The sequence below is a fragment of the Desmodus rotundus genome, chromosome 10, assembly GCF_022682495.2.
Source record: "Desmodus rotundus isolate HL8 chromosome 10, HLdesRot8A.1, whole genome shotgun sequence".
Classification (NCBI taxonomy): Eukaryota; Metazoa; Chordata; class Mammalia; order Chiroptera; family Phyllostomidae; genus Desmodus; species Desmodus rotundus.
The window spans coordinates 67,104,921-67,128,252 of NC_071396.1; the positions used below are offsets into that span (position 1 = coordinate 67,104,921).

The 23,332-nt window shown below is 41.1% G+C and overlaps 1 protein-coding gene across 2 annotated transcripts in view; it reads right to left on the reverse strand.

Annotated features, from left to right (window-relative positions):
• Window positions 1-23,332, reverse strand: part of PTPRM (protein tyrosine phosphatase receptor type M) — a 788,021-nt gene that overhangs the window by 56,011 nt on the left and 708,678 nt on the right. For both annotated transcript variants that reach the window (XM_045187759.2, XM_024580360.4), the window contains one exon: window positions 2,667-2,764. In XM_045187759.2, coding sequence (XP_045043694.1) covers window positions 2,667-2,764 — 98 coding nt within the window. The remainder of the gene's footprint in view (window positions 1-2,666; window positions 2,765-23,332) is intronic.

Here is a 23,332-nt window from a genome sequence, read left to right on the forward strand (position 1 = left end):
AAGGGTTACGTTAATACCTATATTTATTAAGTCTTCAGAATGGGGCAGGAACTATTCTAACCACCTGATATATGGAAATCTTTAATTTTTACAAGCACTTCATAAAGCAGGTGCTGACGTGACAGGTCGGTGGTGAAGAGGCTCGGCAACCTGGTAGGCTGGTCACACAGGGAGCGCCGGCTGCCCCAGGCTCCAGGCTGGCCGCCCTGTCTCGTCATCTCCCAGCAGAGAGAGAATTGAAAGACGTGGTTTTTACACTTTAAGTACATAAAATATTGCTTTGTAAGTTTCTATACATTACATAATGGTCTCATAGAATCACCTCTCTTGTCACTTTATTTAAATCCTTTATCATAGAGAAAATTTTATATTTTAATACAGTCATATTTTCCCATCCTTTTCTTTTTTCCTTTTTATTAAATTTACGGGGGTGACATTAGTTAATAAGATTATACAGGTTTCAAGTGTACATTAATACTTTGGTATCTTCGATGTATTCTTAGAAAATTCATAAATATTTTCCCCTCATATTTTTTTCCTAAAAGCTTTAGAGCTTGGTTATATTTTGGTTTTAATCTAGTATTCGTTCTTGGGTGGTCTGTGGGGATGGCTTTTTTTTTGGCCACATGGATAACCAAATTGATTGAAAAGCTCATGCTTTACCAGTACTCACACATTTTCCCACGTATGTCTGTTCTCAACATCCAGGCTCTCTGTCTTCACCTGTTGTCCTAGTTATCGCTTCCCAATTTGTGGTGCCCTTTCTTATGTCCTTGTCTGGTTTTGATATTAAGGTTGTACTAGCCTCTTAAAATATGGGGGAGCAGTCTTTCTCTCTTCTCTTAGAATAATTTTTATAAGATTTGAATTATTCACTCCTTGAATATTTAGTAGAACATACATGTAAATACATTTGGGACTGGTGTTTTTCTGTGGGTTGATTTTTAACCATAATTCACTTTTAAAATAATTTTTATCTATTCAGAATTTCTGTTTCTTTTTGAGTCAGTTTTGGAAAATCATATTTGTCAAGAAAATTGCCTAATGTATCTAAATTTTCAAATTTATTGTTAGTTATTCATATTATCCATTACGATAACAAATCTTTACCCTGTTCATAATATTGTTAGTTTTTGGTTTTCTTTCTCTTCTGATTGACAGATGTTTGTTTACTTTATCAGTGTTTTCACAAAGCCTGTTTGATTTTGTCGATTTTTATTATTTTTTCTTTGCTTTTATTTAATAATTTATGCTCTTCTGTTTATTTCCTCTTTTCCTTCTTTACTCTCTTCTTCATGTGCTTTCTTGAATTAGATGCTTAGTCTTCTAACAATAACATCTAAGAATATATATATATATCCTTTTAGGTACCACTTTATTTGCATCCTACAAGTTTACTATATGGTACTTTATTATTCGTGGTTCTAAATATTTTCTGATTTATGTTAGGGTGTTTTACTTTGGCCCATTAGTTAGTGGAAGTGCTTTCTCACTCATATCCTAAGTGAAGAAAGGTTTGCCTCCTTGTTATTTCCTTGATCTGGTGCCCAGCTGCCTTCCTTTTTCCGCATTCCCTCCTGCACCCTGTCTGCCCTTTCTGTGCAGGTTTAGGTTTTATGTGGCAGTCTCAGTTCTAATTCTTAGCACTCCACAGTTCCAAGACAGTCTCTCCCACTGAACAGCAACTCCAAACGTCCCCTCTTCCCAGCCCTTGGAACCACTGTTGTGTCCTCTGCTTCTATGAGCCTGATACTCTAGGTGACTCATGTAAGTGGAATCATGTAGTATTTGTCCTTCTGTGGCTGGTTTTTCCATTTAGAATAATGTCCTCCAGGTTCATCCATATTGTCATAAATGGCAAGATTCTCTTCTTTTTTTAAGGCTGATTGAGATTCTTAAGAAATGATACCTTTATGGTATCTGCCCCAATATGTCGATTCTAAGCTGATCTCTAGGCTGCCTTTGCTGAGGGTAAATCTCACATCAACTTCTCTAAGAAGTAATGGGTTTTTGAGTTGGGCAGAACCACGGAGCTGACCCTACTATAAAACAAAGGAATTGCCCTCTGTGCATTTTCTCATTGTTAAATTTCACTTTGGAAATAATCCTACAGCATGCCAGTCCCGGGATAAGAACTACTTAGTGTCCTGGTTAAACAAAACAGCACTCATCAACAGTTGATACCTTGGGGCAGATGTGATCTGCCCCATTTCCATTTTGCAGGCTGGAAAGTGGAGGCACAGGGAAGTGAAATCTAAGCAAGGGATGCTGGAATTCTAACCTAAGGATTGAACCCACTGGTGCAAACCATTGTTTCCAGGTCCGTTGTCCTGAATTAGGGAATGTAGTTATGTGTAATGTAGCACCCATTGAGTTTTGACACCCGACAAACAGCATTCACGCTTAGAGGTATTTTTATTTGCTCAATACAGCCAGTTGACAACTGCTTTTAAATCTTGAATGCCTTTCCTGTCTGTTGCTATCGCAACAAATGAAAGCAATTCAGACAATGTTTACTGATAATTTATAAGAAAGTGCAGCAAGCAGTAGGAAGAGCTGTAGTAATTAATGTTTTCTGGAGTACACAAAATACTACTTGAAAGCTTGCTCTTGCCTTGCTTCGTATTACAGCCAAGCACAGAACAGACAGGGAGTGTCTTACTCACCCTCCCCACTTCCACGAGGTTGGTCACCATCACTATGCTCGCGGTGTTTTCGTGCCACACCATCCTCCAGAAGTCGTAGATGGTCTCCTGCATCGGTCCTGGAGCAAAACAGGACAGAGATGTCATTTCCTTTCTGTGTCTGCAACTGGAAAACCTCTGGCCTTGCAAACAAATCACATGCAGTTCTCCCAATTTTATAGATGGACTCAGCTCTCCTTTCCAGTGTGGACGCAACAGGGTTCTCTTTCTGAAAGAGCTCCTGTAGAAATATTGAATTTTTCACTTACAGTTGGATTTTCTCATGTTATCAAACATATCTGCATTTGAGCTCTTTCTACCCCTTTTAAACTACTGCCATTAAGAATGTTACTTTTTTCCTCATTTAGCTATTTATCTCCGTAATACTCAAGAGTGAAATTTTAAAACATGGAAAACATTTCTCTTCCTGCTAACAACTGGCAGATATCCCAGGGAAATGGTATGTTTACGAATGAAATAAGCCTCTATAGGTAACATGTCCTTTTCTTGTTTCTAATAATTTTTTATTCTGTCAATCCATTTTGGGGGGGGCCTGACTTCCTAAAGTGAGAGAGAAGTTAAGAGTTTTAAGCAGTTGTACTTCCTGTCACTGAACATGGTTAGCCTCTCCTTTCTTAGCTGTTGGAAAATCTGAAAATTAAAAACTCTTTCTAATGGACTGGGATAAAAAAAGTGAAAAAATATGTATTATGAAATACCTGTGCTATACATACTAGCAGGTATAGAAAGTTGAAATTTAAAATTTATTTTAATCCATATTTTAGAAAATGCCAAAATTCTATTTGATGATCATAAATATTTGGGGCTTAAAAGTACAGTATAAGTCTTTATAATTTATAAGAAAAGCGGAAGTGCAAGGAAATGAGAGGAATACAACTTTGAAGGCATGGAGCGTCACATGCTGTACGTGGCATTAGACAAATATTCAGGTAGAGGCTGGGACCAGGACCCAGCTGTGCTGTAGCGTCTTGACATCACAGGCTACTGGATTTGGAGCTCAATATTGAAATTTGAGATTTGCCTCTGCCTTTTTAACTGACTGTGATTTGGGGCAAGTCACTTAGCCACGGTGAACTTCAGTGTCTTCATCTTTATCTACATGCTGATTTCAATAACACTTGTCAGGGTTATTCTGAGAATTCATGGACTTAATTCACACTCAGGAATTTTATAAATAGCAAAGCACTAGAACTCAAACAAGGTGCATTGAAAGATATTTATTAATGGTTGTTCCTTGGCTGAGGCTTGGCTATTGAGCAACGGTGGCCCAGGTGAGGGGTCTCTTCAGTCACCTCCCATTTCTCTTGACCAATTACCAATTGGTTCTTGTGTAATTTCTTTCTTCTTCCTCACTGTCCAAGCCTCCTTTCTTTCCACAATACAAACCTCCATCACTCCTCCTTGTGCTTCTGGCTCCGCACTCTTATCCTCCCCAAAAGGCTGCACTTCCTGATATTGCTGTGTCTACTCCCTGTATAGAACCTTATATACCACCTCCCAGGAAGCTGCACCTGCCATTTCTGCCCCTGTCCCTTGGCACGTGTATGCCATTCTCCTGATGTATAGGCTGAAGATTTTTGTGACTTAAATCTAAGGTCATGGAGGAGGCAAGTAAACATTGGACCCATCAATCACTACATTTCTAGTTTGAAGAGAGGTGCATCTATTGTGTACTTAACAGCTTGTTACTTACTCACAAGATATAAAATACCCCGAGTCCATCTTTGTGCAGATAGTCTTCCCAATGTGACCCATGAAATGACGGAGTGGCTCAGACACTTTCCAACTCCTTCATTAGATGCATGGGCCGATGCCACCTATTCTGAAACTGCCGGGAATAATTTTGATGACAATGGCTACAGTGGATGCATCAGATGTTTCGGCATCATGGATGACGGAGTTGTGCTGGCAGGAAGAAAAGCTATGTCTCCCCTCAGTGCCCCACAGGAGTCTTCCCAGAGACATTCTAGGCTATAGGGCCCAGAGTGCCCTATAAGTGCAACTCACTTGCTCTTTCTTAGGGTTAGACTCCCTTGTGATTACTTTCAAGTTCCCCCTGGAGGACAACATGGCTGTTGTTACTGCAATTTTCTGATGGCATACCTGGCCCATAGCCTGGCTCAATGAACAAATGAATGAATGGATATGTCTGTGAGCATATACCTAAATTGTATTATTTTTTATTAAAATGTTACACTAAATATATATAAGTATTAAATAATAGTATTAGTATATAATATTCACATGGTTCCCTTTCTTGACTTACATTTCAGAGGTTATCTGTAGAAACTTAAAAGCACATTACCTTTATTCCTTTCCAACCCATTAAAAGGGCGGAGGGTATCTTCTGTAAGATCTGAGTGTCCCAACTTAACTCAGTCCATTCCCCTAGGTCACCAGAGTGCCATCCTAGCCTTCCAGTGACTGTTCTCCACTGGGGGAAGTGGATCTCAGTCCGGGCTGCATATGACAATAACTGTGGAGTTTTGGAGAAATTCTGATGTCCTAATCCAAGAGACTCTGATTTAGTTGGCCGGGGTGGGGGTTGGGTTTGGGTGTATCTTCAAATCTCCCCTGGTGGAGAACCACAGATCTGCAGCATTAGGGCGTGTGACTCCACCTTCTGACTTAACTGCCTGGCGGTCTCCTGTGAGGTGTAATTGTGGAATACCAAGGGTTTGTTTGTTTTGAATCTACTGAATAGCCAAACCCTAATACAAGGTCTTTGAATCTAGGAATCCCATTTCTTTCAGAATTAGAAGGAACTTCACTCCTAAAATGTCATCTAGGAACACAGGTGTACCACCTCGCCATTGGGCTGAGCATCAGCTAAGGTGATACGGGTTTTTTTTTTTTTTTTTTTTTTTAATATTTACAAAGCTAAATTTGGGTTAGCTTTAAAATAAAGGCTATTTATAAGCATTATGGCTCCCATAGGAGAAGACATATGCTATAGTCTTTATGATTTTTACCCACTGACCTGGACTAAAAAAAAATTAGGCTACAAAAATGTATTATGTAGGTTCTTTTCAATCTAAGTTTAGGCACAGGTATCCAGAAAAACTACAACAGCTCGGGGTTAAAATCTGAAAATGAATTCGAACACAAAGCTTATTCTAAGTTGATCCCAGAAAGGCAAAATAAGTGCCAGGAAAGGGGTCCCCATCTCCCCTGGTGCAGTTTGGCCTTTTTCTTCCCTGCTTCTCCTCTCCTTCACCTGTGGGGCATGGTGCACAGTCGGCCTGCGAGAGGGCCCCCTTCTCCACACACAGGGCCTCACCCTGATCGGCCACTGTGGCACTTCAACAGTAAAACTTCTCAGGCCTGGGCCTGATTTCTTTTCTCTTTGACATATTTCAGATTATTTCCTGAGATCTGAATAAATTATAACTCAGAGATACATTTCTTCTGACATCAAAAACCACAATGCAGGTTGAGCAGGCAGACTTGACTGACATCAAGGCTACTCCATTTGATTTTAGCAACTCCTAGTGGGTCTGTCTGCGTGACTGGCAGTCAGAGCCAATGCCGCATCTGCCGTCGCATGCCTGGCACACAAGGTGGCGCACAACGTGGTTCCTGCCTGCAACCCACGCCCTCGCAGGGCAGAGACTGGGGAGGGAGACCAGGAGAGGGCCGGTTTTCCTCTGCCCCAACGTCCGTCTCCCAGGGCTGGTGGGGCAGGCGCCCTCGCCATGAGGAGAACAATCGATAGAGAGATCACTGGGAACTGCTCACAGAAAATAGACAACTAAACTCCCAAGACAAAGAATCCAAAACAGCAGGCAAAGGACTGAACTATCTCCCTCCCCCCAGGTGTGAACAGCTGCCATCCACAGACCCAGTATTTGGTTTCTGCAGTTTCTGGCTGGGTGGGAGCCGCCACAATTGCTACGCCTGTGCATTTACAGATGTTTGCACAGTAGGCAGGAAGGTTATTCTCAGCAGTCATTCCCCTATGGGATGGAAGCATTTGAAAGGTGAGGTCTTGAAATTTCAATAGTATCAGGCCAGTAATACATTCCATCTCCTTCACAATAGTTGGCACGCACAGACCTCTGCTGAGAAGGAAATGTGTGGAGCGGCCGTTCTTACCACCACCAAGGCCTGAAGGTACAGCCACAGAAAAGGGCAGACAGAACCAGAGCACAATAAAGAAAAATGTAAAGCAATGAAAAGCATAAGTGAGAGATATTCAAGGATGGACTCTATTGTGTAAGATGAATTCTCTAGTTCATGAGAAGTAACATATATTAAAAATTAAAATTTGAAACCTTGAACAGTTGACTTGTACCCCTTCTTTTCACACTCTGATTTCTATGCAGTATGTTTTGTGTGTTAACTAGAGCCTCAGGGAAGTCAAGGTCCTTTAAGCTCACAGTGGCATATTAGAGATTTTTTTTTAAGGGCAAGAAAGATAGCACAAATATGAACTGGTATTCAATCATAAATAGAATAATTCCTAACTCCTTTTGTGCACTTATTATTTCCCAGATTCTGTTTGAAGCATTTTACATGTATTAACTCTTTCAATTTAAACACCACAATCCTATGTAATAGGTGCTACTGTTTCCCCTCATTTTACCGAAAAGTCAGGTAAGTTACCCAAGGTCACAGGGCTGGTGAGGGAGGAGCAGGGCCCTGAGGTCTGACCCCAGTGGCACCCTGCTCCCCCACTGCCAGGCCTGCATGTACAGTCATCACATTCCCAGTGAGGATAAAATAGAAGAAAACCCATGCTAACCACTGAAAACAACCTCCTTAAAGGTGTTTTAGGATCGGGTTAGTTCCTTCCTTTAAACCTTTCAAGGTCCCACAGCTACAGAATAAAATGCACCTTCATGACCACACCTAGCTCCCCAGTCCCCTTCTCTGTCCACTCTGTAACCTCTCCACTCATCCAGAACACAGCATGTTGAGCTGCCTCCAGAGGCCTAGCCCAAACCACATAATCTGCATTCCAGACAAGCCTCACAAGCTGCCAGAGCTCTTCTCTGAAAAACAGCATTTTCCCACTTAAAGGTCTTCCAAGGGGTCCCCACTGCTCATAGAGTAAAACCTGTTTTCTTCACAAAGGCAGATGTGGCCCCACACACTCTCTGCCTGGATTGGGTTTCCAGCCTTGGCTGTTGCTGTCCCATGGGCCACACCTCCCTGGCCACCTTCCTCAGACCTCATCCCACTCATGCTTCGGTTCAAGCCCATGTGTCCTGCTGGTCTCAGCTTGGCAGACTCAATGCCACTCCCTCAGGCAAGTTTTCCAAGACCCAAGTCGTGACCCCTATTTCTTCATAACATTTGATGTGCTGCCCATGTTTTTCATGCACATTATCCTCGGTGGCCTGTGAATGTGGATGTGCCCATCCGGTCACACAGTTTCTCTGTGCCCTCTGGTCTCACGCCTACCTGACTTTGCTCATTCAAATTCCCTTCCTGGTCCCAGTGGAATTCGAGTGTGCAGCCCATATTTAGAGGTAAGCACTTAGCCTGCTCTGTGCCAGGATTCTGTGATGTACGGTGAGGGATGCAGAGGTGAGTAATAGGAATATAGCCCCTACTTTCAAGAAGCTTGTAGTTGTATGAAGTAGAGATAGGCAAGGACATAATAAAGTGCAGTAAGGTAAGCTTTGAGGACACTTGAACTTCGAACTCACATAAAGTGCAGTAAGGTAAGCTTTGAGGACACTTGAACTTCGAACTGAGATAGGCACAGCTCTGGAGACACATGGAGATTTTCCAAGGAGTACGGAGTAGTTTTAAAAGTTTTAATTTCCAGGTACGTCTACATAGATTCTGCCAAAATGGACCTCACTGAGGAGCCCCCATGCATGATGATCTTTCTTGCATTTGACAAAACCCACCTCAAATATTAACATGGGGCATGACCCAGGGGAAAAGAACCTACAATTCTGAAACTAAGAGATGGGCTGAAATATTGAAACTCACAGAGCTCCCTGCATTTTCTGTTGAAACATATTTCTGTTAAGGGTAAAACTTGGGTGTTAGGAATGGGGCATTTGGTTCAGGATGGGATGCTCTGAATTCAGAACACTCCAAGTGGTACAGGCTGGTAATGCTTCTGCTCGTACACGGGACTGGAATTTTTCGCAAGATGCCAAATTTTATCAGATAAAACCCATGGACATGGTTTCATGTGTTTTATTTCAGGTTTGATATACTTTAATCTGTAAGATAGTTAAAATGCCTTTATCGAATGTTATAAAATATTTATTCTAAATGTATCCATCCTCATCTTATCTCAGAAATATTTAATATAGTCTATCTCCTATTAACAAATGAACTTATATAAATATGTGATGAAAATTTTAGAGAGCATCTTAACATTTTCAGTATATGATTTTTTTCAAGCTCCTTTTGGGGATATGGAAGCAAAACCTTTTGAAGAGCACTGTCAGTAAGCGGTGTTCGAGCACCCCTGTGGTGGTCACAGTCAGGGAGAGGCTGTGTTTCACTGGAGAGGAGGCGGAAGGAAAAGCATTGCTGAGGACGGGCACATGCAATGGGCTCCAATGAGTGGATATGACTGACAGGTAGGAACGAGGGTGGAAGGTGGGTTGGCAGGTCCTCCAGGCAGAATATCCAGTAGGAGTGACTCAACGCTACCTGAGAGGGGAAGGGGACACACGTGGAGCCATCTTGTGAGAAAATGTGACATTTAAAAAAATCGCGGGTTTGTATTTTATGAGTAGAAGAAGAGATTAAAAACACAGCTAGGAAGAAATCTTTTAGATTGAAAGCTTGGGCAAGTCAGAGGAAGAAGGCAGAGGAAGGAGCATTTGGTGGTCTGAACAGGCACTGGGGAAGGCATGGGACCTGCAGAGGAAGTTTTCACAGGTGTGGGCTCATGTTTTACAGGTGTGACGAGGTGTCCGAAGCCAGAAGGAAGGAAGGAAGGAAGGAGAAGAAGGGAGGGAGGGAGGGAAGGAGGTGAGGGAGAGGGAACTGGTCCCAGTATGCAGGAACGCTGAGCCGAGTTGTCAAAAGGCCAAGTCAGAGGGAGCCTGAGCTCTCCTGTAGGATGCAAACAGATGTCAGTCTCCACAGTGGAAGGATCTACTCTAGTCATTGAACAAAAACTCCCAAGACATAGAAATGGGTTGAAAATGACAGTAAAGAGATCATGCTCCATATTGATTGAGAGGTAAAAGTTTTAAATATTTTGCTCCAGATATATTTAAAAATGTTAAAATAGCCTATTCTGAGGATGGCTCCCCGGGCATCCAACTGGCCAGTGGAGACCAGTGGTGGAAATGTCCAGGCTGAGATGTCGGGAATCCCAAGTGCAGCGGCCATGGGGGCCCGGGTAGTGAGTCTGTTTGAGAGGCACAGGGAGCCTGGGGGGTAGGTGCTGGGCAGGGTGACAGGCCCCAGCTGGCCTCACACAGATGGCACACCCAAAGCTCCCAAGTACAGGGATGAGGCTCAGGTGGGTCATGGACAGGCTTACATTGAGTCTGACTGGGGAAGGAGCTGCCCTTGGAGGGCAGTTTTGAATGAAACTAAGCAGGATTCTTGCTGTCCCTAGTGCATGACTGTTGCTTTGTCAGCAAAGGCTCTGGGCTGGAAAGTAAGGGGGACCGAGAGGAGGGGTGACAAGGATGGTGGACAAAAAAGGCACAATGTCGGTAAGGGCCAGATGCGTTTTACATGTCTGGCCTCATTTACTCACCCCCGCCACTGTGTATGTTGCCATCTTCAGACGAGAAAGCCTCGGGAGACTAAGAAACGTTAATGCTGGGATTCCAACCCAGGTGCCCTTTACAGTTTCTCAGGATGACCTGAACAGACTGGGGGTCTTGTTTGTGCACATAGGTCCTCTAACACCAGATGTGACTAGTTCTGTGAGTGCGTGGTGTGACTGTGTGCTGTGGGGTACACGCTTAGTGCCGAAGTGCAGACGGAAGGGGCCGTGACCCTGCAGGCAAAGTAGCTGTGGAAAACCTAGAAGTCCTTGCTACGGGCACTGGCCTGCCTTGGGCTCGGTCAGCTCCTTTGGCATCCAGTTCACTCCATTGGCACTGAAGACCACTGAAGGTGGAATATGGATGTGGAAAAAGATGAGCCTAAAATTTCTGAGTTTATTTTAAAGCTCTTGCTCATAAATAAAAATGACCCCATGTGCTCGATCTATTATGGTTGCTGTTGCTGCTGGCGATAATCTAGAATGAGTATTATGAATCAGTTATTCAGTATTCAGAGCATTAGATGTCCCTTCAGTGGTTTCTGAATAAGTTTTTACTAAAAAACTTTATGTGATTTATCAATACAATGCTTCCATAACACCTACATCTATAATTTCACATTAAGTGGCTTTTCATTTTTGCGGGAGTGAAATCTACGAGGTAAAATAATGCCACCTTGCTTTACAGACTGAATCTGCCTGCGTGTCACGAAAGGGATAATGGCGACACAGAAAACAGTTGGCTTCTGCACTGATAATCCTTAACAACACTTACTTGACAGGAGCATTTGCTCTCCCCTGAGGCTACTGATGTTAAAATCATGGAATTTTTATGAATAATTTTTGGTTTCAGCTGCAGAAAAAGAAAAAACCCAAGTTGAGATGACTGGGTACAGACTATGTGATTTGTTCATTTTCCTGAATTGCTAAGAATCCCCCCACTTGCCCCATTAAAGAAACAATAAAAATCAACTAATGAGTTAGAGGCAAACACTGAGAATTGTTCTATGATGGAAATAACTTGGGAATACCGTGTTTAACCTGCACTCAGAAGTGGGACAGGCAGCATGTTAAAGTGGCATTTTCCGGGGGTAGCTCTCACGTGAACGCCCTCCGTGTCTGGGCTTTCTGGGTTGGCAGTGTTCAACAGTCCACTGGAATTTTAATGTAGTGACAGTAAAAGAGGAGAGAATAGGCATTGGAGCCGTAATAAAATACACATTTTTATAGGAGCAGTGTCAAAAACGACTGAAATACCAATTTAAATAGTGTTTTCAGTTAATAAATTTCAGTGGTTCCCGCACTGAATGATACCTCTCTTCTTACTCTGGAGTCGCTTTTCCCACCGCCTGAGCCTTCTTCCTTCACCTGGCTCGCTCTGGTTAGCAGCTCCTTGCTGATTACCCTATTTCGTCTAAATTGGCTCACAGGTGTGTGCTCTTCTTATAACCTAAAACTAGGCATAGACTTTCTGCTCTGTCCATGAATAACATTTCCTCTCAAACATATAATCTGCATGCTGATGTTTACATTTCACTCATATCATTTCCTAAAATTTCCCTTTCGGGCTGAAATACGAAAGTGTCAATGTTAACTGCAAATATTCATGGGTTTCTCTAGGTAATTAGTTCCATGGACTGTGGGTTTCCAGGTGCATTAAAGAACATATGAAATGCTGACTGGACACCAAAAGGTCATGTCAGATTTAGTTAAAAGAAAATTGGTATAAAACAAACAGTAATGGATAGGCTGTATATAAATTCTAAAACAGCTTCACCAAACAACAAGTGTTGATGAGGATTTAGAGAAAATGAACCCTACCTAGTACACCGTTACTGGGAATGCAGACTGGTGCAGCCACTGTGGAAAGCAGTATGGAGTTGCCTAAAAAAACCCTGAAAATGGATCTGCCTTATGACCCAGTGATTCCCCTTCTGGGAATATATTTGAAGAAACCAGAAACACTAATTCACTGCAGCATTATTCACAATAGCCAAGATTTGGAAGCAGCCCAAGTGTCCATCAGTAGATGAGTGGATAAAAACGTGTGGTACATTTACACAATGGAATACTACTTGGCCACAAAAAAGAAGAAATCTTACCCATTTTGACAGCATGGATAGACCTGGAGAGCATTATGCTAAGGGAAATAAGCCAGTCAGAGAAAGACAGGTACCATATGATTTCACTCATATGTGGAATCTAATGAACAAAATAAAATAACAAAATAGAAACAGACTCAGAAAGAGAGCAGACTGACAGCTGTCAGAGGGGAGGTAGTTGTGGTGAGAAAGGTAAAGGGATTAAGCACAAAAACCCCTCATAGGCACAGACAACAGTATTGTGATCATCAGAGGGAAAGAGGGGGTTGGGGGGAGGTAACCCCCCTCTTATACCTCCTCCAAACCCCTCTTTCCCTCTGATGATCACACAGGGTAAAGGGCGGATAAATGGTGATGGAAGGAGACTTGACTTGGAGTGGTGAACACCATATAATGTACACATGATGTATTATAGAATGTACACCTGGAACTTGTATAATTTTATTAACTAATGTCACTCCAATAAATTCAATCAAAAAAAAGAAAGAATAGCTTAGGAAACCACTTTCTATAGTATAAGACATAACTCTTCAACCATTATCTCTTTTTTGGTTAATAATCTGATTTTTATCTTATTCATTTATTCAATTAAAATAATTATGAAATGTTTAAAAATAAAAAGAATAAAGAATAATATAGTAGGTATTATTTAATATGTCTTAATAAAGATGAATTTAATCAGTAGCCATTTTCTTCCCAGGAAATACAAGAAACTTAGTATCTTTCAGTTCTCATCTTCACTTTTCCAATTTTCATATCTGTATGTCTAGTATCTTAGTTCCAATGTGAGTCCATCCTACCTTGATTCTTTCCTGGTATACATTTTTATAGACCTTCATAGTTTTGATTGTGGTTTTTCTTTTTTAATTTTTTAACTTTAAATAATTTTTTAATTTTTCAATTACACTTGACATACATTATTATGTTAGTTTCAGGCATACACCCCAGTGATTAGACATTACATAACCTACTAAGTGATCATCCTGAAAAATCTCCCACCCATCTGACACCATACACAGTTATTAGAATATTATTGACTATATTTCCTAAACTGTGCATCCAAATGACTACTCTGTAACTACCAATCTGTACTTCTCATTCCTTCACCTTTTCCCCCCGTCCCCTCAACCCTCCTCCCATCTAGTAAAATATTCTCTGTATCTACGAGTCTGTTTTCTGTCCTGGTTGTTCATTTGTTTTTTAGACTCAATTGTTGATAGGTATGTATTTATTGCCATTTTGTTATTCATCTTTCTGACCTTTTTCTTATCCTTCTCCTTCTTAAGAAGACCCTTTTACATTTCATATAATACTGATGTGGTGGTGATGAACTCCCCTAGTTTTTTCTTGTCTGGGAAGCTCTTTATCTGTCCTTTGATTCTAAATACCAGTAATAGCTTTCCTGGGTAGTGTAGTTTTGGCTGTAGGTCCTTGGTTTTCATCACTTTTGATATTTGGTGCCAATTTCTTCTGGCCTGTGAAGTTTCTGTTGAGAAATCAGCTGACAGTCTTATGGGAGCTCCTTTGTAGGTCACTGCTTTTCTCTTGCTGCTTTTAAGATTTTCTCTTTGTCTTTAACCTTTGACATTTTAATTACGATATGTCTTAGTGTGGGCCTCTCTGGGTTCAGCTTGTTTGGGACTCTCTGCATTTCCTAAATGTGCATGTTCATTTCCTTCACCAAGTTAGGGGAGTTTTCTGTCATTTTTTTCACACACATTTTTAATACCTTGATTTCTCTCTTCTTCTTCTGGCACCCCCATAATGTGAATGTTGGTATGCTTGAGGCTGCCCCAGTGCTCCTTACACTATCCTCATTTTTTGTATTCTTTTTTACTTTTTGTTCCGATTGGGTGTTTTCTGCTTGCTTATCTTCTGAATCTCTGACTTGATCCTCTGCTTCATCTACGCCACTGTTGATTCCCGGTCACATACCCTTCATTTCAGTTAGTGGATTCTTCATTTCCGACTGGGCTCATTTATGTTCTCTGTCTCTGTTTTTATGTTTCCTATCTCTTTGTTGAAGTTCTCACTAAGTTCATCTACTCTTCCCCTAAGTTTATTGAGCATCCTTAAAACCAGTGTTTTGAATTCGGAATTTAGGAGATTGAATGTCTCCATTTTGTTTAGTTCTTTTTCTGGAGTTTTGTTGTTCTTTTATTTGGGACATGTTTCTTTGTCTCCTCATGTTGGCAGCCTCCCTGTGTTTGTGTTTATGTATTAGGTAGAGCTGCTACATCTCCTGGGCTTGGTAAAGGGGCCCTCTGTAGTAGGTGTCCCGTAGGGTCCAATGGCAGTCTCCGCAATCACCCAAGCTGCACGCTTGAGGTGTGCCCCCCATATGGGCTGTGTACACCCTCCTCTTGTGGTTGAGCCTTGACTGTTTTTGGCACATCAATGGGAGGGATTTACCTCCAGGCCAATTAGCTGCAAGGACTGGCTTTGACCATCGTGGAGGATCAGCTGTTCAGGACACAACCCCCCCGAGCAGAACTTACTTCAGCAGAGCTCTGGTGTGTTCCGAGTCTGTCCCTTGGGTGTGTCCCTTGTGGAGGTGATTCAATGTTCTAAGTTTCTTAGATGTGGTCTAAAGCTCTCCACCAGCTGCACTGGGCTCCTGGGGCCTCCTGGGAGGTGCAGGCTAAGTTCAGTTGCCATCTGTCCCCCTCTTTGGGGACATCTGGCATAAGGCACAAAGTGATCTGCAGATGGCTGCTACTTGTGTTGGCCTGGGAAGTGCCCAGGAGAGGCCAAGCTATGAAGCAAGTCTGGCTGTCACTAGTGCCAGGCCTGGGGCCACTGAGTGAGAGTATGCAGCACGTCAAAGTCCGATGTTGTTTGAGAGATTTTAGGAAGTCTAAAACATGATCCTAGACAGGCTGTCTGTATGAAGAAACCAGCAGAAATGGCTTGGGTTGGGCCCACAAATTGGGTGGGGCCTCATGGAATCACCACGGCTGGGCTAACAGTGTCATTCAGGTTGACAGAGTCTCAAATATGGTGCCCACCTGCTGGCTCTATAGGGGGAGGCTCAGAAAATAAATAATGGTCTCTGCCAGCACTTCTATCTGGCAGAAAGCTGCCCTCCAGCTCTTGCTCTGATGCCAGACCACTCAGTTCCTCCTTGTATGTCCCTGGTGCCCTAGCACTGGGACTCAGAGCAAGTGAGTTATGCTGACTTCTTTTCCTGCAATTGGAACTCTAAGCTTGAGGGCTGATGTGTGACTGGGACTCCTAGCTCCTCAGGGGGGATGTCTGTAGACAAAATATCCCTCCTGATTTTTATCCTCCACATGTGGGCATGGGACTAGCTCATTCCATCTCTACCTCTCCTGCCAGATTCGATGTGGCTTCTTTATATCCTTATGCATGTTCAGCTAGACTTCAGGCAGTTCTGAATAATGGTTGTTCTGTAGTTCAGTTGTAATTTTGATGTAGTTGTGGGAGGGCTTACTTACACTTTGACTGGAACCTTGTGGTTTTTCTTAATTTACATTTTCTAGAATAAGGTTCATGCATTTCCACACCATTCTTAAATATGTCTCAAATCACAGCAAAAATGGATAAAGAAGCACATTAAAAAAATAAACTGAAAATAAAATGATCCAAGCATTCTGAGTGCTTTCTTCCTTTCCCACACCTGGAGTTTTAAGATCTTTAAACAAGGAAATAAATGAAAATAGTGGCTTCGAGACATAAATTTGTCAAAATATTTTTAGAACTTTTCTTTTTTCTTAAACAGAAGTTACATGTGTTAAAATTAATTCAATTAAATATTTCAAAATAAAAGATCACCCTTGGGAGACTTAAAATGAATTATTTCTTATACAGAAACACACACATACTCCTAACCATTTAGATTACTTGTGTATTAATAAAATCCCCCCCCCAAAAATAAAAAAGACATTTAAAAGATAACTTTGGTTGCTGTCACACCACATATGCCATATGATGACTTAAATCACAGTCATGGGTTTTGTTAAAAAAAAACACACAACGTATTTTTATCTATAAAAACACTGGCATACAAACTCAAAACTGAGTTTCTTGAAAGTGATGAAAATATTCTAAGTGTTAAGAAAACTTAGAAAAAAATCTTTCTATTTGTAAAATAGAAATGGAATAAGATTGGTCTGATTGTGTTGCTAGAAAATTTGTTTTGGAAACTTGTTAATAAATTATTGATCATAATTCTTAATATCCTTTTTATTTTCTCCTGTGTGAGTAGTGAGGCTTTGGGTGTGGGTCAAGGTGGGGGTCACCTGAAAGTGTTTGAAGCCATGGGCATGATTACTCACAGTGCAGTGTTTATGTTTTATCGCCTGCATGTAAATATTTCACTGGGTATCTATTTTTAAGAACATAACCATGATGCTGTTATATCACTTTACAAAGAATAATAATAGTTGAAAATCACTGTATGTCCATCAACTATTACTCTGTGGTCCTTTTCCTAAGCTGACATGCAGTGATTGGGGGACATCTGTATTTGCTGGGACTCCATTGTGTGAAACTGATCTCAGAAGTGGTCTGTAGGAATTTCTTTCAAGTCAGATCTACTCTGTCCACTACTTCCTAGATACAGATCATGATTGGCAACTTTTAGGCATATGATCAACCACTAGCCAAGCAGAAGACCATGCCTGCCTAACCAGCCCCACCCAACACAAATTAGTTGCAGAAACAGGCCAAGAGCACACATATTTTTTGTTTACTTGTCCTGGTTCTGTCATTATTATTCTCTTTCCCATAAAATCATTTCTCAGCTCCATTTAGTTCTCCAATGGTTTCTTAGTCTTCCAAAGCTCCTCTCTAAAATATCCTTGTGTGATTCCTACAAATTGATTACAAAGCCCCTTGGGAAGGACCTGTCTGGTCAATGGAATTAAGCTGTTTCCATTTACGTGCAATACAACTTTGTGCATTAGGAAAGCTTCAGACACATGCAAAGGCTGGTGTCCTGTGCTGCTATCACAGGGGCCCAATTTCTACAAGACTCTCAAAACTGAAGGAAAATATGTTTCTCCCAGTTTATAATATAGTTTATTGTCTTTCTAATCTATGTTTGTTTTTTGTTGAAAAGTTTAGAATATGATAATTTTTATACTTTGGAGAAGGATGAAGTTTGTTGGTAAAAACATAGTGGTTCCCTTTGATACATCTTTCTGGAAGGAAGCATTAACCTGTGCAGAATGTATTAGCTTTTATGAAAGCTGTGAGTATATACTATACTTAGGTTAAAGCCTGAACTGCCTATGTGCTTTTGAAAGATAGGCCTCTTTTTTATTTTTAAATAAAGAAACTTTATTTTCCATCACCTTATTTCCATTTTTTAAATATATTTTATTGATTATGCTATTACAGTTGTCCCATTTCCCCCCATTTATTCTCCAGCCTGTACACTGCCGCCCACCTGCATTCCCCGCGCCCCCCCCCCTCCCCGCTTTAGTTCATCTCCATGAGTCATACATATAAGTTCTTTGGCTTCTACATTTCCTATACTATTCTTAACGTCCCCCTGTCTATTTTCTACCTACCATTTATGCTACTTATTCTCTGTACCTTTCCCCCCTCTCTCCCCTTGATATTCCTCTGCTGATAACCCTCCATGTGATCTCCATTTCTGTGATTCTGTTCCTATTCTAGGTTTTTGCTTAGTTTGCATTTGTTTTTGGTTTTTTTTAGGTTTGGTTGTTAATAGTTGTGAGTTTGCTGTCATTTTGCTGCTATTTTTTATCTTCTTTTTCTTCCATAAGTCCCTTTAACATTTCATATAGTAAGAGCTTGGTGATGAAGAACTCCTTTAACTTACCTTCATCTGGGAAGCACTTTATCTGCCTTTCCATTCTGAATGATAGATTTGCTGGATAGAGTAGCTTGGATGCAGGTCCTTGCCTTTCATGACTTCAAATACTTCTTTACAGCCCCTTCTTGCCTGCAAGGTTTCCTTTGAGAAATTAGCTGATAGTCTTATGGGAATTCCTTTATAGATAACTGTTTCCTATTATTTTGCTGCTTCTAAGATTCTCTCCTTATCTTTAATCTTGGGGAATGTAATTATGATGGGTTTCCTTGGGTCCAACTTCTTTGGGACTCTCTGAGCTTCCTGGACTTCCTGGAAGTCTATTTCCTTTGCCAGATTGGGGAAGTTCTCCTTCATTATTTGTTCAAATAAGTTTTCAATTTCTTGCTCTTCCTCTTCTCCTTCTGGCACCCATAAGATTCAGATGTTGGAACATTCAAAGTTGCCCTGGAGGTTCCCAAGCCTCTCCTCATTTTTTTGAATTCTTGTTTCTTCATTCTGTTCTGGTTGAATGTTTCTTTCTTCCTTCTGTTCCAAACCATTGATCTGAGTCCCAGTTTCCTTCCCTTCACTGTAGGTTCCCTATTTTTCTTTATTTCACTTTGAATAGCCTTCACTTTTTCCTCTATTTTGTGACCATACTTACCCATTTCTGTGAGAATCTTGATTACCAGTGTTTTGAACTGTGCATCTGATAGGTTGGCTATCTCTTCATTGCTTAGTTCTATTTTTGGAGATTTGATCTGTTCTTTCATTTGGGTGATATTTTTTTTTTTTTGTCTCAGCAGGCCTGTTACATTGTGAGGGGTGGAGCCTTAGGCATTTGCCATGGTGGGGCAACCTGCATCGCTGTGTTGTGGCACTGTATGTGGGAGAGGGGTCAGAGAGGGAACAATGGAGCTTGCTAGGCTCTTGGCCCAGCTCTTATTAATATGTGATTTTGCTTCAACACCATATTTGGGAACTACTTTAGGCCATTTCTCTCCCCATCTCTACCCTACTTAGCAGGTGAAAAAGTGAGACCTAATGAGACCTAGATCCACTTCCTGTATCTTAAGACAAATGGGCACAGTTTTGAATAAGTTTTCAAAGTGTTACTTTGGTTTCTTGCCTTCTCACCCAAAAGGATGCTTCTGAAAGTTTCCTGATGTAATGCCCCTCACTGCTATTGAAAATTGGAGATTGCATGCACTGAGCTATGTCTATGGAGTCCACATATCTCTATTTTATTCATTTATTCGATTTATTCTCTCTTTTCTTAAATAAAAGTGATCCCACTTGTATAGTGAGAAAATCTTAATTAAAGAAGATGGAGATTAATGAAAGCTTCTACTTCTCTGGCAGTGGCCCCCGAGGCATGTGAACATAGGCTTTTCCCTTCGCTTTCCTTCTCCTTGACAGAAGGCAACCAGATCCTACAAGTCACCAAACCCCGCCACTCCAAAGGCCGCCACTTTTTTCTCCTCGGTTGCTTTGTCTCTGTTCCCTTCTTTACAATATGAACAAGTACACAGGATGGGTTTATAAGCGTTTTCTTTGGAGACAGGCCTGATGAATGCTCTGTGACTCAGCCAGCAGGAGGCTCTTGTGGTGTGAACATCTGTCACATTCTTCTCTTCTGAAGTTACAAACATTTTCGTGTGCGCCTCTACCTAGATCTTCATGCAATACTGCTGTACAACCTTTCTCAGGGATCGAATACCGAAGGTCCCTGTGGTAGTGGTGTCTCTATGTCTGCATCATAGAGCAGATTGTTGCCACATACTGCCTACTAACCCTTTCATTGTTTTCTGTGTAAGACTTTCTCTCCAGAGGCCTAATCTTTAACCCTGTCACTCAGTCTGATTTGTCTGCCTTTATTATTCTGCTTTCCATGTCAAGCATAATAGCAGCCTTTGCATTGCCATTCACAGTGGTACCACTGAAAGCTGGAAATGTTTATTAACTTCCAGGGAGTGCTGAATATAGTCCAAAAAGAATGCAATCCACATAATGGTTCTTGTAGATAGATGGTGTTTCCAGAAATGCTTTGGAACATTTAGTTTCAAGTCCTCCTAGGAGTCAGTCACCCCCTAATTGTTTTTTATATACAAATGTGTCTTTGCTTATGCAACATGGTCACAATCAACTCTTTGAAACTTGGCCCTAAAATTTCCTTCCATATACAAACATGCTTTATGTCAGTAACTACGATAAGACGTTTTCCCTCCAAGAGGCAATAAAGCAGTGTGGTTAATTAGAGTGTAGACTCTAGAGTTAGACTGGCTGGGCTCCTATACTAGCTCTAAATACCCGCTCAATAAATATTAGCTACATTCTTATTATCATTGTGATTATATGGGTTCCAAAAGGCCCATCTCTCCGCTCCCACATTTGAGTGCAGATAAACTGGGAGAAAAAACTGGGGAGTGAGACAGACTGAGCAACCCAAAGTTCTAGCATGAGGAAATAAAGCCTTAAACTCTCTGACTAAAAAAACCTGTGAGGGTTCAGGTGGTGGGAGAAACACCCAGCCTCACAGGAGAGTTCATTGGAGAGACCCACAGGGTCCTAGAACATACACAAAACCACCCACCCAAGAATCAGCACCAGAAGGGCCCAATTTGCTTGTGGATAGCAGTGGGAGTGACTGAAAGGTGGCAGAGAGCAGAGCAAGTGGCATTGTTCCCTCCTAGGCCCTTCCCCCACATACAGTGTCACAACACAGCAGGGTGGGTTGCCCTGCTATGGCAAATGCCTTAGGCTCCACCCCTTACTACATAACAGGTGCGCTGAGACAAAAAAAAAAAAAAAGACTAAATGAAAGAACAGATAAAAGCTCCAGAAAAGATACAAGTAAGTGACAAAGAGATAGCCAACCTATCAGATGCATAGTACAAAACACTGGTAATCAAGATGCTCACAGAAATGGATAAGTATGGTCACAAAATAGAGGAAAAAGTGAAGGCTATTCAAAGTGAAATAAAGAAAAATAGACAGGGAACCTACAGTGAAGGGAAGGAAACTGGGACTCAAATCAATGGTTTGGAGCAGAAGGAAGAAATAAACATTCAACCAGAACAGAATGAAGAAACAAGAATTCAAAAAAAATGAGGAGAGGCTTAGGAACTTCTGGGGCAACTTTAAACATCCCAACATCCGAATCAGGGGTGCCAGAAGGAGAAGAGGAAGAGCAAGAAATTGAAAACTTATTTGAACAAATAATGAAGGAGAACTTCCCCAATCTGGCAAAGGAAATAGACTTCCAGGAAGTCCAGGAAGCTCAGAGACTCCAAAAGAAGTTGGACCCAAAGAAGCACACACTAAGGCACATTATAACCCAAAATTATGTTACCCCAAATTACCCAATTACATTACCCAAGATTAAAGATAAGGAGAGAATCTTAGAAGCAGCAAAAGAATAGGAACAGTTATCTAAAAAGGAGTTCCCATAAGACTGTTAGCTGATTTCTCAAAAGAAACCTTACATGCAAGAAGGGGCTGTAAAGAAGTATTTGAAGTCATGAAAGGCAAGGACCTGCATCCAAGATTACTCTGTCCAGCAAAGCTATCATTTAGAAGGGAAGGGCAGATAGAGTGTATCCTAGATGAGGTCAAGTTAAAGGACTTCATCATCACCAAGCCCTTACTATATGAAATGTTAAAGGGACTTATTGAAGAAAAAGAAGATCAAAAATACTAACAGTAAAATGACAACAAACTCACAACCATCAACAACTGAACCTAAAAAAAAGAAAACAAAACTAAGCAAACACCTAGAATAGGAACAGAATCACAGAAATGGAGATCACATGGAGGTTTATCAGTGGGCAGGAGGAGAACAGGGGGAAATGGAATAAGAAGCATAATTGGTAACCACAAAATAGACAGGGGGAGGTTAGGAATAGTATAGGAAATGGAGACACCAAAGAACTTATATGTATGACCCATGGACATGAAGGAAGAGTAGGGAATGCTGATGGAAGAGGGTTGCAGGGTGGAGGGGAATAAAGGGGAGAAAAAATAGGACAAATGTAATAGGATAATCAATAAAATATATTAAAAAAAATAAGAGCTGGTTGTTCACATAGGCACCAGCACTGTGTAATTCCTGAAGTTGCTGCTGTATTCCCAGCCCCGTACTGAGCCAGTCACCTGGTAGGTGCATAGAAATGTTTGATTAATTTTGGATGAACTAGGTCTGAAAAGAAATGGCTTTCTTTACAAGGGTCTATGGTGCAGGTGGCCTGGGGACGCCAGCACCAGGGAAACTACATGGGTACTTAGCTACAGCTCTATTCTTTCAAAGGGCTGAACCTGGAAGAAAGAAAGATGTGACCTCCTATATTTCCTCGCTCTAACAAAAGGCGCCCTAGGACACCAGAAACATCATGTTTCTCCTAAGTTGAACATTGCATACACTCTATTAAAATATAAATGTTAGTCCATACAGCTGACAAATACTTTTGTCTACATGACTCATTTGAACTTACATGAATGAAGATCACTTAAATCAATTTGTGCTTTAAATTTCAACTGTTTCAATTACAAAAGAGAAGAGTTGGGCTTTTGAGTTTTAAAGTTTCTGCCAGCTCAAAAGGATTTTATGCTTTTCTACTTCAAATGAGAAACACCTCTGAAATACTCTTAAAGATTTAAAAAGTATTTGTTTTAAGACAGTCTAAAACTAGGTAACTGCTTAACAGCAGGGCATCATTCATCTTCAAATTATTCTGTATTAATTTAGCTCCCACGGCTCCATGGGTATGCATTCCCGCTGTGGCCTCTGTAGCAACATGGGTGGATGTTACCTAATGTCACCTTTTTTTTGGTTTTATCTTTTAATTTGCAACCTGACTTTAAACATTCTCACTGTTAATAAGCAAGTTTACTAAGAGCACAGGGATGAGAGATGTCTATGATATGACCTTTTAGCAAATTGGCCAGTATCTTTTAAATTTAATTTGGTGAAGAGCAACTATTCTTTGAAAAGAAGTTTGTGGATATGCTGTTGATTGCAATTGTTCATTTTTCCTTGGAA